A 16,631-nucleotide genomic window follows, 5' to 3' on the forward strand; every position below is an offset into this window, starting at 1 on the left:
GATATAGTGCGATTTGTATCTAGAGATAAGACGCTTGAGAGTGATATAGGCTACTTTTTACTGCGGTAATCTCATTCCTATGGGAATTTCCTTCATTGTCACAGTGACGCGGGCAATATGTTCAGTGGAGTGTGTCACCTTGGGTGTGGAGGGCGCGTCGGGGAAGGGCGGCGAGGCGTCGCGCGCGTGCTTCAGCGGCTTGTCGCGCTCCTCCTCCTCGCGCGCGCCGCCCTCCGCCGCTGACTCCGACTCTGGAACACGAACGAATATTTTGTTATGAATATAATTAAAACTACATTCTCAACTATTGATTATTTGTATTAGATATATAAGTAGATCTGGCTCGAAGGACCATGTAAGTCTTGGTGAGGCATATTGAAGGTCCTTCAAGTTGGATCTCTTTACTACGAATATTAAGAGTGTTTATAACTCTAATTGAATTTATATGAAATTTGACATAGGAATACATTCGAATTAAGTAGGAGGCTGGGAGAATCTAATAAGTAAAAACATATCCGTTATAAAAGAAAAGCTAAAAGAAGTGCCTCGCTCACCTTTATCCTCATGCGTGCCATTGGTCGTGCCGTTACATTTGCTAACTCCATTGTGTCCGTTGATTCCGTTGGTTCCGTTGACTCCGTTGACTCCATTGATCCCGTTGACGTGGACGGCGTCACGTCCGTTGCACGTGACGTCATCGTCATCGGCGTCGTCGTCGGTGCCGAGTTCTGACGCGCCAAAGCCGACGCCGACGATCACGCGCGGTATGTCCGCCTCGTCTTTCAACCAGGGGTGCTCCAGGCACTCTTCCACTGTAAGACGACCCCTGGAACGTAGAAAGGTAAACGTGTTAAGGTACTGTACTAATTATTGGAAAATTACCGTCCAAGTATAGCATCGAATACTGACGATAATAGGTTAAATAATAGTCTCCCACTCACTTTGGATCTACCACAAGAGTCTCCCTGATGAATTGCACGGCGCGCTGCGACACGCCGCGGAACAACTCCGCCGGAAAGGAGAGCTGGCACTGCGCGATGTTCAGGTACGTCTCCTGCTTCGTGTCGCCCGCGAACGGCGAGTAGCCGCTCACCAGCACGTACGCGAGCACGCCCACCGACCAGATGTCCGCCGCGAGGGACAGCGGCTCGTACGACAGGATCTCTGGTGCTGGAATAAACAACATGGCCCCGGTTATTGGTGCTTGTTTCGAAAATTCATCAATCGATGTTTGTTTGATACTTTTATCAAAAATTTTCCCACAGTTGGAACACGCGTCATTGGTGGCATTTGCTCTCTTACTTTTCCGCTCGTGTAATGTATTCACAAATTCAGAAGAACACAAATAAGCTATGTATTGAAAATTACAAGACAATGTCATTCCTATTCTCAGGTTTTGGTATGCTGATATTATATTATTTATACGAGTTTTAAGACTTTCGATCAGCAATATACTCTTGTAAGATCAGTCTAACTCGTCAATGCTTTAAAATTCAAATCATTACGGTGCTAGAAGTACATGAACAGTAGCTTATTCATGTCCTAGTTCTGCCATGAGCCACGATCTGCTCAACTCACCGACATAATCCCTCGTGCCCAGTATCTCCCGGACGTGCGCGCCCGGCTGTATCGCGCGGCTGATGCCGAAGTCGCATATCACCAGCTCCTCGCCGCCGGCGGAGAGCAGCAGGTTCTGCGGCTTCAGGTCGAGGTGGGCCACGCGGCGCGCGTGCAGGTGCGCCAGCCCCTCGAGCACGTGCCGTAGGGCTCTCCTGGCTGCACCCTCCGAGAGGCGTTCTTCTTCGTCGAGAAGGCGTTGGAGTTCGCCCCCCGCGCACAATTCTAGTACTATGGCAACTTCTGAACGAGTCTCGTATACCTGGAATATTTATAGATGAGCGTGTTATTTAAAAACTAACCATATTCAAAAAAGTAAGTAACTTATATTGAATTTTTAAATACTTGATATTTACGTTCTAAATATCGGTATAAAAATCACAAATCTTCAAAAACCTTCCTCAACGCACTCAATCTATATTCTATTTTTAATACCTACTTGCCAATCCTTATCTGGTAGTTAAAATCTCAGTATAAATAAATAACATAAGGTCACGCTCAATGCCACGTGTTTGCGGTAGAGATCCGTAATAAAATACAATATGTAGGTGTAAAGGAATCTTCACGTTATATAATGATATGATAAAAGGATTAAAATGCGTGTTTTCGCACGTGACAGCCAGGCGACAATGAGATTACGCGGGGTGATGGACGTTTAATTTAATTTCGCCGTGAAATTTTTATACAAATAAACCTTGGAGTACGTTTCATGCAGTATTTATCATAAATATGAAATTCGACGAATTTATTGAGTTGTAGGTAGGATTTGGAAATTATTTTTGCCGCATTTCAATTACAATCTAAATCTATGATACTCTATTTCTATTGGGAACAGGCATTGGCCTATCGGAAACAAGGTCGAAATAAAGCAAAATCGACTAAATCCAAAACCGTTTAATCGATCTTGAAAACCACTTCGCCAATAGAAAGAGAAGTACAATTTCTCTTCAGTATCGGGGAGCCATCTTTAAACTTCACAGCCACAGAGCGGGGCAACACACACCTCGTGCAATCGCACAACCCGCGTGCACTCGGCGCAGAGGGCGAGCACGGCGACCTCGTGGTGGATCTCGCGCGTCGTGTCCGCGGCGCGCCGCCGCTTGCGTATAAACTTTGCTGCGTACTCCTCGCCGGAGACCAGGTGCCGTATCTTGCGGACCGATGCGAATTTGCCCCTGAAACGAGAAATGTCATAACTGTAATATAAAATTCAGTGTGAATTTTTAAATGGATAGGGATGAGTTTGTCATAGAATATAGACGTTCTCAAAAAGAGTGAATATTCCGTTTAAATTATTCCATGTTAAAAGCAATTTTGTAAAGGATAACAGCTTTGATTAATTATGCAATAAGTTAACATGAAAGTAAGTAAGTAGCAAAGTCGTATTTAGTGAACATTATATCATAATTCAAATTAATTAACGACGACCAAAGGCGAAGGCACGGTATCGTAAAATATATGACTCGTTGCCAAACGGAGATTCGCATAAACAAGCCGGTAGCATCGTCAACTTAATGAGCAATAATATCTTCGCATAATTTAGTTTTATCACGCGTACTATTTCAGTTCGCCAGGTGACGTTCATATATCTTGGCATTAATCAAGAAGCGGGGGCTCGGACATTAAACAACTCGTCGGTTGCGGTGGCTTCGCGAGAAATCCCAGCAATGTGTAACAGCTTGTAATTGGGCAATTTCATTAAGACGACAAAACTCGCGATTAACATCTCGGGGCAGGCCGTTTGCGGAGCGTTTGTCACGATAATTGCCCGCTCGGATGACGCGTATACGCGCAACGCAGGACGTTACATCGTTAACCCGTCCAGGATATAGCTTCAGGAGAATTATTTTCGGAGAAACAAATTCTTCAGTTAGCTCGCTTGATAATAACAGTCTTGTGTTTCTTATTTCCCTCTTCATCTGTTGCGTTCATTTGATGTGACTTGTATATTTATTTAAGCAACGATGATCTAACCTGGACGTGTTAAAAGACGTTGGTACGGCACTAAACAAAAGCCAAAATATGATTATTGTATACAATTTCTTCTCAATAAAAAACTACCCTTGACCACTACATAGTCCAGTCCATACTTAAGCATAGATATCTAACGCCCCTGCCTCTCAGACTTCAGACGCGCAAAAACAACACACGAGAACAGCGCACCAGACGTTTAAAATGTTTCCAGTTATTATCTAATCGTTTAACAAGGCTCGTACACGTTTCGCCACGGTTGTCTGAGGCCGGGCTAGTTTCACGGTTAGCTCCAAGTAAAGCATAAACGTGCACTTTCGTCGCAAACTCGCAATTAGCGGCCGGCGCCGGCGCCCGCGCCTAACCAGCCTGTCAGCGGTGCGGCCGCTTGCAATGAGATACGGGAACGAATCGTACAAAGGCGGCTCTTTAGCTTTGTGTTTAGAGAAATGAGAATATAATCTTCGTTAGCCGACTGCGGCTATGGTGAAGCCAGCGTAGACGTCGCCTAATTGAGTCGCATGATATGTTTCATATCTATTTGAATGATTTTTATGGACAATGATTATCAAACGTTACGATAAATATTAAGAGCTTTTATGTCTCAGTCCTATAAGGGTGTTAAACCTGTGACCCTTTAATAGTTGCTCTTTATCAATGTAGGCGATTGGGGTTATAATTACATCAGCGTCTATTTTTAGAATGCTTTTAATAGCTTCACCTGTACGTTTCCATGTTTGTATGTAAGCGACTCCTATAGACTCGATTTAGACTGACTTTAAACTCTAAGATAGATAAAGTATTAGAGTCAATGAGAAAATTTATTTGACACGATAATTAATTCGTTTAAACTTTAAAATTTGTATATTTATTTGAATTGTTCCTTAACCAGACACTCGTTGCGTTCCATAAGCCCCCTGATAGCAAAAAACACAGCACATTTAAATCCTATTAACAGAGAGGTCTTAATTAAAAAATATCACCATTGTCTACCGGTGCTTCTATACACATACGATAAATCCCATACAGCTGGTATTAGAGCGCTACCCAGTAACAACGCAACACTATCCCTATCAGTATCATCAGCCCATATATATTTCCATTGCTGGGACACAGGCTTCCCATGAGGCTTTAGGCCATAATCCACCACGCTGGCTAATTGCAGGTCGAACTTTTGATTCATGGACCGGCCGCTTTCCTCACGATGTTTTCATAGATATAACATAATAACAACGATAGGTACGTGTGAAACGGATCAAATTGTCAGAGATTAAAATTGTATAAGCCGCCTTACAGAATACCGACATGAAAATTGGCACGGTCGATTGGGAGACCATTTTTTTTTGCAGTTACTCTTTCGCTTAATCAGTACATTCGACCACTAAGTCACAAATAAATTTATCATTAACGCATCGGAACACCGACGGCAATAGAAGGCCAGAACCAGGATTGCGGGCGACAGTCGTTAACTGCGCAATTCGGACGCCCACCAGACGATAATCAAGAATTAATAATGAGCTTACAATGTACACTAATTTATTCAGTGGGCAAGAGACCTTCCTTTGACTCAAAACACCGCTACTAGTTTAAAATGTGAGCATTCCAAATTTATACGCCTTTACTTTGAAATCGTTAAATATTCCAATTTATTTCACGTCACCGCATCCCAGAACCTCTAAATTAATACGAAATTCATGGAACGGCGCCTCATTATTATATATTTGGCTCAAACATTCATTTTTCCGACTACACCTAAACCCGTTTTGTTTAATATACTAAATGTACCATCTTCGTATATATTTATAATCATCCACTTGAAATAATTTACGAGTATAATAAAAGAGTGAGCACCAGAGAAAAATAAATCCAATAATAATAATAATAATCAATCGATTACTATGCCATCGCTTCGCATCATTAAAAGTCATCTAAGATAAACTGAGGCGCATCGAGTGAGTGTCGGCCGATTAAGAAATTAATATAATTCCACTCGATCGATGGTGAAAGAGCTGCCTGTGTCGTTTCGAATCGATGGATAATATCGATAACGACCGTAATCGAGTTACAAACTGTCGACGGTTCAAGTGCATCGGTTACGTAACTCGGATGAAATTTACTTTATTGCGTCTAACTATTATTAATTGGAAACGGCTAGAGTACCAGCAAACGACGCCATAAAGTTGTTAACGATAGATTAAAGAAAATAATTATCAAATCTAAAGACATATGGAAACTGGAATTATGAGTGCACTCTTGTTTGCGATAATGCTTTACTACACGTTTGGTTGTCTCCATGGAGATTGGGCATCTTCATCGAAAACGTCATTGAGTTGTGGTCAGAAGAAGTATTATTAAATGTCCTTACTAGTATTATAAATGCGAAAATGTGTTTATTTGTCCTACTTTTATATTGCAACGGAGCGATTTTATGATATAGTTTTTATATCTGTAGATATAAAGGGGGCTAGAAAAGACCTAACCTACAGGACAACAGTATCAAACTCGGTCCCGATACTGCCCCGCTATAAAGACTCTCGACCGATCGATCAACAGATCGCACCGCGGCACACCGATCGATCAACGCGTCGCTCGACCAGTCCCACTGTCAAGGGCGCGAGCATCGCTTGCGCAACCGTGCGCTTGCGTCACGCGGACGGCAGTGGCCCGCGCTCCAATAGTGCTTTTGTACAATACGCAACGCAAGTGTTCAACTGTTCGATAGCAATGTCACTGGCCACGGTCACGCTGGATACCAGTTTAACAGTTCGATATTTATCGACAGCGAATTAGAACAGCAGTTCATATGGTTGGCAGATCAGTAGAAACAATTCCTGGTCAAGTATTGCATGAACCCACTCATTGTGTGTAAAGACACCTCAAAGGGAACTGATTTCGCATTAAATAGTAAACAAGAGTTTCAAAAGGAATACATATATACAATTTCTTAAACGTCGATTCTTGATGTTGTATCAATTACACAATTAGACAAAGCAATTTTTATAAACGTCCCAATTCATCCGTTTCAAAAACTTGAGGCTTGGAACATTCAGGCTGAATCGCGCAGAGCTGTACAACACATATTTAGAGAAAAAAAAAAAAAACACACACTGCATACATTCATAACTATAACATTTATATTAAAATGAATCAAGTTTTTACAGTAATACAAAGGTAAAAAACACGAAAAAGTATCCATTTGAACTATACCAAAAAATTCTTAAACGCGCATCGTGTCTCGACACATCCACTCGCGACGATAAAAAAGACAACACGTAATAATGCGACACGATGACGTACGCACACAACGATCACAATTCACAAGTTATACCGGGGCCGCTAGCGAAATTGTTTTATATGGAAAAATGGGTATTTTATCACACGCTCGCATATTCATCGACATGACGCCGCATCGTAAATACTTGTTGGTGGTCGGTCAATTGATGGTAATGGCGACGCATTGTGGTAATGTGCGAAGTAATACGAGTCCTATGGACGCTGTATGAAATTCATTTTGTCAGGGGCCGTTCTCGATTCTCGCGGTGAATAATGCGAATGAACAATGTAATGATATTCTATTCTTTGCATCTGCCATCTTTGCTGGAGATGAAGTTAAAAAAAAAACTCTCTACTCATTGCAAAAGGTATTATATTAAACGTTATTTTCAGACTTATTGCATTACATCGTGTAAATACACGTTTTTTTTCATATAGAAACTGATTTAAACTACATATTACATGTAAAAATTTATAAAAGTTAGTGAGTTGTAATTGTAACAAAACCACAACACAATGCCTGAAATGCAAATAATAGAAAATAAGTAAACAATTTAAAGGTTTTGTGTAATATAATATATGCATGTTGTTACAAAACTGGGAACATCCCTGGTAAGTTTAAACTTTAAAGGTTCATAATTTTTACATAATGTTATTCACCTACGATTCACCTTCACCAAACACGTCCACACCACCCAAAACACGTACAAAATAGGGCCTAAACGATCATGTATAAATCCCGTTTTAAATCACGTATAATCTGAAAACAGCCGACCTAACTAATAATCGAATCGTCGAACATCTGCCGGGGCAGGTGCGGCCGATCGCCGAAAATTATCCGGCCCATCGGCCCACTGCACATCTGCGCTTAATTGACACGTTTAATATTGCATTTGAACCAATTTTTTTGAAGTAAACGCACGTCGTTAAATAAATGTACCACACATTAGCGTTAGTTAATATTATGTATGTATATGTAATCGAATGATTAACACAATTTATCATTTTGTATTTGAAAAGAGTATATACTCTTACAAGTAGTATAAATATTTGAGGCAAAGTTTGTTAATTTGTGAAGTTGTAGGGGATAATCTCAGGAACTACACCAATTTTTTTTTTTATCTCCTTAGGATTAGTACTTGATACCTACTTGAGTGTTCTAGGCTATTCCAGGTAAGCGAAGTAAATGCGAACAGCTAGTATATCTTAGTATCCCTAACCAAAATTCATAAATTTCGCTACTGCGCTGCTATACATTTCGTATCATAAACGAAAGAATCAACTTATATGAATGAACTCACAATTTACCGCGAAAATTATCGCTATAGGTAAGTTGTAACGTTAGTAAAAGTAAAAATAGGTAAAATATCGAATTTCCAATCGAATCAGTCAGGACAACGGAACATTTCTCTAGTTCAAATATCGATTCGTGCGCCCCAATAGAAGGCAAGGTCGCACATTAAGCGCAAACGAGTTTGACCCACTTACCGACAAAGGGTCGGCGGTGTTATTGATCCGTTATTTCGGCACAGCCTCGCGCGTTACGGATGGCAGAAAGGTGCCTCAATTGTAATGTATACGTTCACACTATGTAGTTTAAGATTTCATTAGTATTCTATACTTTTCAAGATGGTCTTGAACGATTTATATCCTACATGTATCATATCGGTTGAGAGACGAATTTTCAACCGCCAAGAAAACATTACATCTATTGCTATAATAGGTACACTAATATTATAAATGGTAAACTTTTTTATTTTTGTACGTTTATAACGTTTGCACTGAAAAAATGCTGGACAGATTTAAAAAAATTCATTGGGAACCTTAGAAAAGCTGTAACGTCACTGAGTATATATGTACCGCGGGCGAAGCCAGAGATAGGTTTTAATTTATTTACAGAATAGATTGAGACCCGAGAAAGGACTTAAGATTTAAAACTTCAAACTTAATATATTATCAGTTTCTACAGCTATGCACCAATTGCAAATGGGAAACATTATTATAATTAGCAGTAGTAAAGTTTTGTTTATTAGGTTTTTGCTAATTCGCCTTGCTCATAATATAAGTCGTAAACTCAGTCAGTCGCCCCTGGCTTATTTATTTTTATGATCATTGCTTATAAACGAACAAATCATGAAAGTATGAATTCTATTGCACATTTCACTGCTTTTGAAGAATTTAGATTGCATTTTCACTAAAAAATGTTTAAGAACCTTCACTGTTCTATAATCCATATACATATTAGGGTTTTCTAATTATTATTCTGAAGACTTGTAATACTTTATCATTAATTCTACTTACAGCGATAAAAAAAAAACAATCTCATTTATATTTTTTTAAAGCCCCTAGTACCTAGTTTAAAACCACAATGTCGAGGGTTGAACCGCACGCAATCAAGTCATTTAAATTGGAAATACCACCAGCAATCGTCGACAGTCGAGTGAGGGCTCTTGTGGGACCTATTAATTACTTTTCTAATAACATGTCAAAAACACGCGTTCATTTATGAAGTTTCAAATTTCGACGACTCGGAGCTGTCACGCAAATATAATATCGGATGGATCATGAAGAAATTGGTTTAGATCCTCACCTTCAAATTTTCAGAACTAGACCTAATTTCAATGGTACAACACCGGAGGCACCAGCTTTTAAATAAAAAAAGAGTAACAAAACAAAAATAAATTGAGGTCGAATTGATTTACTTCTCCAATTTTTTAAGTCGGTTCACAATAATTACCCAAGTCTAAATATAAATGAGAATAAGTACGTGACATGAAGGAATTTGACTCGGTAAGTGTTATTTTAAGTGGCTACAACCAATAACAATAACGGCGAGTCTTAAATCAATCAAGTATCCCATAACGGACTGACCGTAATGTCTCTAAACATCATAAAATCGCATAGATCTTGCGCACAGATAGACGAGTCGTGAAAATACCTATCGCGGGCCCCAAAAGCCTCCGCTTCGCGATCGTTGCCCAAGATGATATACGATGGGGCGTCGTCTTACGCAACGCGGATGAATGGGGCACAGGTAATAAATTATAAACTTCTGTTTAACACGACCTTATCTAGACATCGCACGGCCAGCTTGTAACAGCACAAGATGCGCGGGTCAAGTCATAAAACAGCGGCCATATTGCATGTTTATATGCCATAAATAATAACAGTTAAATGCGGTTTGTGGGAAAACTTTTAGATTGAATTTGGTTTCTGGCAGTATATATAGAGAGTCATCTCTTAAATGTAGCTTAGACGACGGAAATCAATAGGTACCGTATTCGAAAACAGTTTCGTTTGACGTTATTCTACTTGCGATTAAATGTGTTACTAACGTAGTAACACAATACATTCACATAGCAAAATTGCTGGATGGATTTCGATAATTTTCTTTTTTGTGTGTACAAACTACCTCTACTAAATCCAGGGGTAACTTAGTGGTTAGGACCTCGGGCTTAAAGCAAATCGTCGGGAGTTTGGGACCGGTCGAGAAAAATTAATTGAAAAAGAAAAAAAAAAAGGGTTTTTAAAGAATCTGCACATTATTAAAATCACCTCTGCTCGAAACGGTGACAGAAAACATTATGAGAAAAACGGCATGTCGAAGAATCAATAAGTTCGGAGACATCCGCCTGTCCGCACTTGGCCAGCGCGGTGGGTTAGAGCATCAACCCACATAATAACCCTCATAAGGCAGCGTCCCTGCAGTGGCAACATGGACCGATGATGATGAAACTACTTCCAATTATTTATATAGCTTATCTCGTAAACGAACGTTGAAATTTGGAATACAAATACAACAAGTCAAGGAAATTGCAAACAATAAACTGAGCGAAGTCACTAGCAACGAATTAGGTATACCTATTGCGCTACAAGGAATCCAATTTAATGTACCGTCGCATATAAAAATCACTCACGCAACATGGATCATATCTCTGATATCCACTCAAACAAGCCACTAGCTCCTGTAACTTGCACCATTGTACAGTGCGATAGGCATCACGCCGTCATCTTATCTCTCCACATTTATTGTTTTAACGCTGATACCGGCGCCTCTGCGATTGCGACACGATACACTTCTAGTTGGGGCTCGTTCTGACCGAGTTCACGGGACAAAATTCTGATCTAATCTTATATAGTAACGATGTTACGACAATACACTAGGTGCTTGGGACACCAATACAACAAAAAGAAAAAAATGGTTGCCTGTAAAGTCGGTTTTACGGGCGAAGATTTTACGTGACAACGTCTTTTTCTCGGTAGAATATTTATTAATATGAATATTATTAAATTGCACAATAGGAACAAGGAATTGAATGAAAATAAGAATTGCACAAATTTTAACTATAGAAAATATATTTTGTTTACTAAAAAGACAGAGACACAAGCACGCGCCGATTCAATGCGCCTAATTCTCTAGTGCTGCGCGCGCGGCGGACCGATCATAGTTCGGTGACTCATCGTAACGTTACCGGGCGTTACACTTTTTCATGAGTGACTCCGAGCCGCAACCTAATTTAAGACGTTGTCACGTCAAAAACAAAATATTTTATAAGATACATAAGAACATATATAAATCACTAACATATAATTTAATTTCCGCGCGGGTGATATTTAATAATCAAATTTAAAGCCTAAACCGCTTTAGCAAAAGGTATTCGAGAAATTATGAGTTAATGTATCAGGGTATAGAGTTAAATTGTTAAAGATGAAAAAAATAACCGGCAACACATTGAGTTAAAACGTCAAACACAACTGTAACTAGCATAGAGACGCTTGCGAAAACGAACCGCGCAGCACTTAAACATTTTAATTTTTACTCTTTACAACGTCGACTGGAACACTCGACGAGTCGAGATGGTGGAGTTCACGAATTATATACACCGGTACGTAGTTCAGTTACGACCAGGCTACGACCACAGTTTTTTTTTGTGTTGAATTTATTTTTTTTGTGATTTTACTTTGTTGAGCATAATGTCAATTTGCGATTTACCCAACTTTGAGTTTAATATAATTTGGAATTTTTCATATTTTTATGCACAGTATAATATTTGTTTTTTGTCTCTCTAAACATAAGAATAGCGTATATACGTTCTAATTTCTACGAAAACTTTATTGTATTATATACGCGAATACATTATTCAGATAAAAATTACTATCCCGTGCCACCCTATACCTACAACCCAAAGTTACAGAGACATAAACCAACAACAACAACAGTTGACTTGTTGCTTTATATTCGGAACGATATCATAACCTTTACCAAAAATCAAACTTCCAGCCAATACTACATCAATAAACACATGTACCTACCGCCCGTGCAATGCAAATAGCCGCCCGCGCACCTCCGCCAGCCAGCGAGCGGCGCGCGTAATCGACGTCTAATCGACGGCGAAACAATGGGATGATATTATGCGCACTACCGTTTCGCAGTCATTAAGACCGTATAAAACATCGTACATCATTTGCATATCGTTACGATGCCCACGTTGTTAATTATAAACAACAATCATCGATGATCTCGGTACCTACCTATTTATTAAAAGCGGTGTTATAATTAATAGTGTGTACAATACAATGGAATGTTTTAGGTTTGTATGGTATAGAAATCTAAACGAATCTGCGCTACAACATTTTGTTGTTTTATTAATTAATTTGACCGATAATTATCGGTTTTTATTGTATACTTATATAAACTGTATTATCATATTTTAATGAAGCGTGACTACATTGGAAGTATTTCTGATATAGAAAGAACATAATAGAACAAGGGTTTCTTTATAATAAAGTCATCCTTAAATTAGTTTTCTCTGAATATTATTAGAGGTCCTGAGCTGATGATTTATGACGGTGGTTCACCTGATGGTATGTGATCACCACTACCCTATTATACATAATATTTGCTATATATGTACCACGGGAGAAGCTTGGGCGAACCGCTAGTTTTACATAACGCTATAGCAAATAAAACCCGCCCGTTACAAAATATAAAACGGCTGTTTACAAGTAAACGTGTCCACGTAAAATGTGGTTTAAAAAGAGCTCATTTAACGCCGCGTCAGTTTTCAAGTGATATTTAAAAACATTCGCGTCGATGCGCGCAGCTGATAAATATAATATATGGAATATAAACCGACTCGGATTACGTACCTACTAGGAAGTGATTATTGAGAAAAATGCGACTTTAATTTATGCAACGAAAACAAGATAATGAGGCGAATGATATTGTACTGAGATCGCGGTTTTGCTCACGTATATTTCACGTAGATAAGTGATTAGCGGGCGATAATTGTTTTAATTAGACAACATGTGACATCTGCCAACCCGCACTTGGCCAGCGTGGTGGATTATGGCCTGAACCCTCATAGGAGGCCTGTGTCCCAGCAGTGGGAACATATATGGGCTGATGATGATGAATTGTTTTTAATAAAAAAATGGCTTTTATCGTTATATCATCCCTTTGTGAAAATCTGGGAGGGCCATATCTCATTTCATTCCTTTCGTCATGTCGTCAAACCTTTCCCTATCCCTTACCCCTTAAAAACGGGCAACGCATATGCAGAGGTCCTAACACTGCAAATGTAGTACATGGGCAGCCCCAGCTCAGATGTCCGCTCATACAAAAGTACCATATGAACTTCAGCTTGATCGGATTTTTCTCCACACATCGTTGGCAGCTTAAAAACACAATAATCAGAGTAACACATACCCCAACTATACAGAACAATCGCTCCAATAAAATCCTCCTAGAGAACCAAAACAAAGCAGATATACATAGCTTGGTCCTTCACATCTATCAGCGGTCTAATTAAGCGAAACGATATCAAACTTTCGCCGCCACAAGGAAATCCAAAATTTTCTACCGCGTCCGATCCAACAGAGAACGAGCGACGCCGTATCATTAATTAGGCTAGCGTTAATTAAGAAAATGCGCAGATCGGAGAAAGCACACGACGCGAACACGCTTTCGTTGCGTTGACAAACATTGTAATGGCTTAACATTGGCGATCAATTAATGCGTTGTAAAATTGTTGCCAGACGCTGGTGTAGCATGGTTGTAATTAATTTAAAATAAACAAACAATCTTATGACTACACTAGTTGCGCCCCTCGGTTTCACCCGCGTACGTCCGTATCCCGTAGAAATATCGGGATAAAAAGTTGCCTATATGTTGTCCAGCTGTCTACGTACCAAATTTCATTGCAATCGGTTCAAGTAGTTTTCGCTTGAAAGAGCAACAAACACACACACACACACACACACACACACACATCCTTACAAACTTTCGCATTTATAATATTAGTAGGAGATGTATATTAAAAATTGTAAACAGAATCGGTTCAATGATTGTTCTTATGAATAGGAATGCATAACTGTTTTCATAAAAAAGGAGTTCTGTTTTCAAAATGATGCACGATTGTAGTGTTTATGTAGTAAGAACGAATTCAAAATCACCTATTCATGTTACCATTTAGGTATTCACTATAAGATAGTGGAACATTAATTACTAAACCAATTAATTAATATCGGTCTCAACCATAATTCCAGTACAACAGTTAACAATATAAACGAATGCTTTACAATACGTAGGGCAACTTTCTCCAGCCGATATATCTATGAGTTTAACTCGCAATTGGTCAAACAACAATGGACGTAAATTCGCCGTGATTTGCTCCCACGATGGCTATCCGTATCGACACGGGATAGAGATGTCCGATCAATGTCGATAAGTGCTGTTTATCGATGTCGATGATCTGTGTCACAGTGTCTCGCTGTGACGGAGACAGGTGCGTAAATAGCTATCACAGATTCACGGTTTACTTATTCATAAATTATTAGTTATTCAAGTTATTTTATATAGTATTTAGGGCAGGCACATGTTTGCTAAACAAAACATTGACAATACTGACAAGTAATGAAATATAGTAAATGAAATTATCTAGATTCAATTTTTTTTTCTAATTATCTAGTGAATGAAAGTATCTAAATGAGAAAACCCATCCTGTTTCTTTTCTTTAAAATACACTTAAAGTTATATAATTTCTTTTTATTTATTGAAAAATGACAAATAACATTACTCAACTACGTAAACGGAGTTTACCTTTTTAATGATACCTCAAACAAAAAATAACACATATTATTGATTTAACTTCCTATTGATGAAGAAAAAATTAAAATCGAGAGACTTATTCGTTACATAAAACAACCTGCCTTTCTTCTTTATAAAATCATTTCTTGTTATCAAGAAAACAATGAATTTTTTTATTTCATGATAGGGAAGCGCTTGACCACGATCTCGCCTGATGGTAAGCTGAGATGTGGTCTAAGATGGAGCGCGCTTCCCTAGAATTATATATTATTCATGTATCGACAATGTACAAGCAGGGACATCACTACACACGAGAACTGGTCCACGGCGAGCGGAGATGCGCAACTTTCACCAACCTTTCCGGGACGGTCCCTTGGCCGCTGACCTTACCGCCGCGCCGCGTTAGTGCCGTACTTGGCGTCGTTTAATAGTTCAGCGGACGAATACAATTGAATACCAGCTCTAAATTAATACGCTGTGGGTCGATTTTTCAGATGTATAACTGAGGATTTTCTCCGTGCATCTTCATTACTATCATTATAAATATTAGATTATATTGTAGTTTTTGTGATTTGTCGAATGTGAAGTTGGCGATATATGCAGTGGAATGCGGGAAGTCGTTTTCGGGTTTATTAATATAGTGTATATTAATCTATTCTTTAACAAACAAACAAAAAAATATTATTTATATCCTATGAAAAATTCTAAGCAAACAAACTTTATGACATTAAATAATTTGTCCCAAATTTGTCAATTAAGGACTTTGTCAAATACATATTTATTTTACGTTCTCAGGTCAGGGGGAAGGCCAGGATAAAATATAATATAGACAGTTCAATTAAAGTAGAGTACGGCTTCTAGTATCAACAAGGCCTGGAGAAGTGCGCAAGCGCAAAAACGCATGTACGATAAACTATTATATTGCGAGCATGTCGTGTCGTGTCGCTAACGTGATCGCATTCACTGCATACCCCCGTCTTAGGACGTTCATACACGATACGACATCTATGAGAAACTATGCAATTGTCGTCATGCAAGGTAAAAGGGAATAAATTGTAAGGGAAGGGATGGTAGAGAATTTTGGTTCATGTTTATTTACATTTTGTTTAACTTTTATTAGATTTGTATATAGAGGGATTTTATTAGATTTGTATATAGATATTTAACACAGTCGTACTTGATATGAACAGTAAATAAAAAAAAGAATAAAAACTAACACAATTTTTTCTATGGCGAATAAATATTTAACACGATTTTGAAATATGTCATAATGTTGAAAAATTTAACTCGATCTTTTTTAAATATTTAAATGCATATTTAAAAGACAGCGTGGTAATAAAAAAAATATATATTTAAAACTAATGAGTCTAATCATACAAAATCCAAAGTACGTAACATAGCTCAGGTATTATAGTCTGTGGTCACACAGTCTCCTTCAATAGCCACCAAATACTAAGCGATAGGAATAACGAAGTTCACACTACTTAGTTACAACCCCAAAATTTCTAGCCAAAGTCAGACCTAAATAAACTAGCACAGCGTTGAGAATCGCAAAACAGCATCTAGCATAGTCCTTAATAATAAGGAGCGCAAGGTCGCATACAGACGCACCCATTATTGTATCGAGAACAGATCTAGTCAACTTTTTGCCAGCCCCTCGGAGTTGATAGAGCTTCGAATT

General features: G+C 38.7%; 1 protein-coding gene across 1 annotated transcript in view; it reads right to left on the reverse strand.

Annotated features, from left to right (window-relative positions):
• Positions 1–16,631, reverse strand: part of LOC119835314 (serine/threonine-protein kinase 17A) — a 164,621-nt gene that overhangs the window by 2,540 nt on the left and 145,450 nt on the right. The window contains exons 2-6 of the mRNA XM_038360068.1: positions 2,621–2,792; positions 1,579–1,879; positions 942–1,170; positions 555–826; positions 139–251 (exon numbers count right to left, since the gene is read on the reverse strand). Coding sequence (XP_038215996.1) covers positions 139–251; positions 555–826; positions 942–1,170; positions 1,579–1,879; positions 2,621–2,792 — 1,087 coding nt within the window. The remainder of the gene's footprint in view (positions 1–138; positions 252–554; positions 827–941; positions 1,171–1,578; positions 1,880–2,620; positions 2,793–16,631) is intronic.

This window comes from Zerene cesonia, chromosome 20 (genome assembly GCF_012273895.1).
Source record: "Zerene cesonia ecotype Mississippi chromosome 20, Zerene_cesonia_1.1, whole genome shotgun sequence".
NCBI classification, from domain to species: domain Eukaryota; kingdom Metazoa; phylum Arthropoda; class Insecta; order Lepidoptera; family Pieridae; genus Zerene; species Zerene cesonia.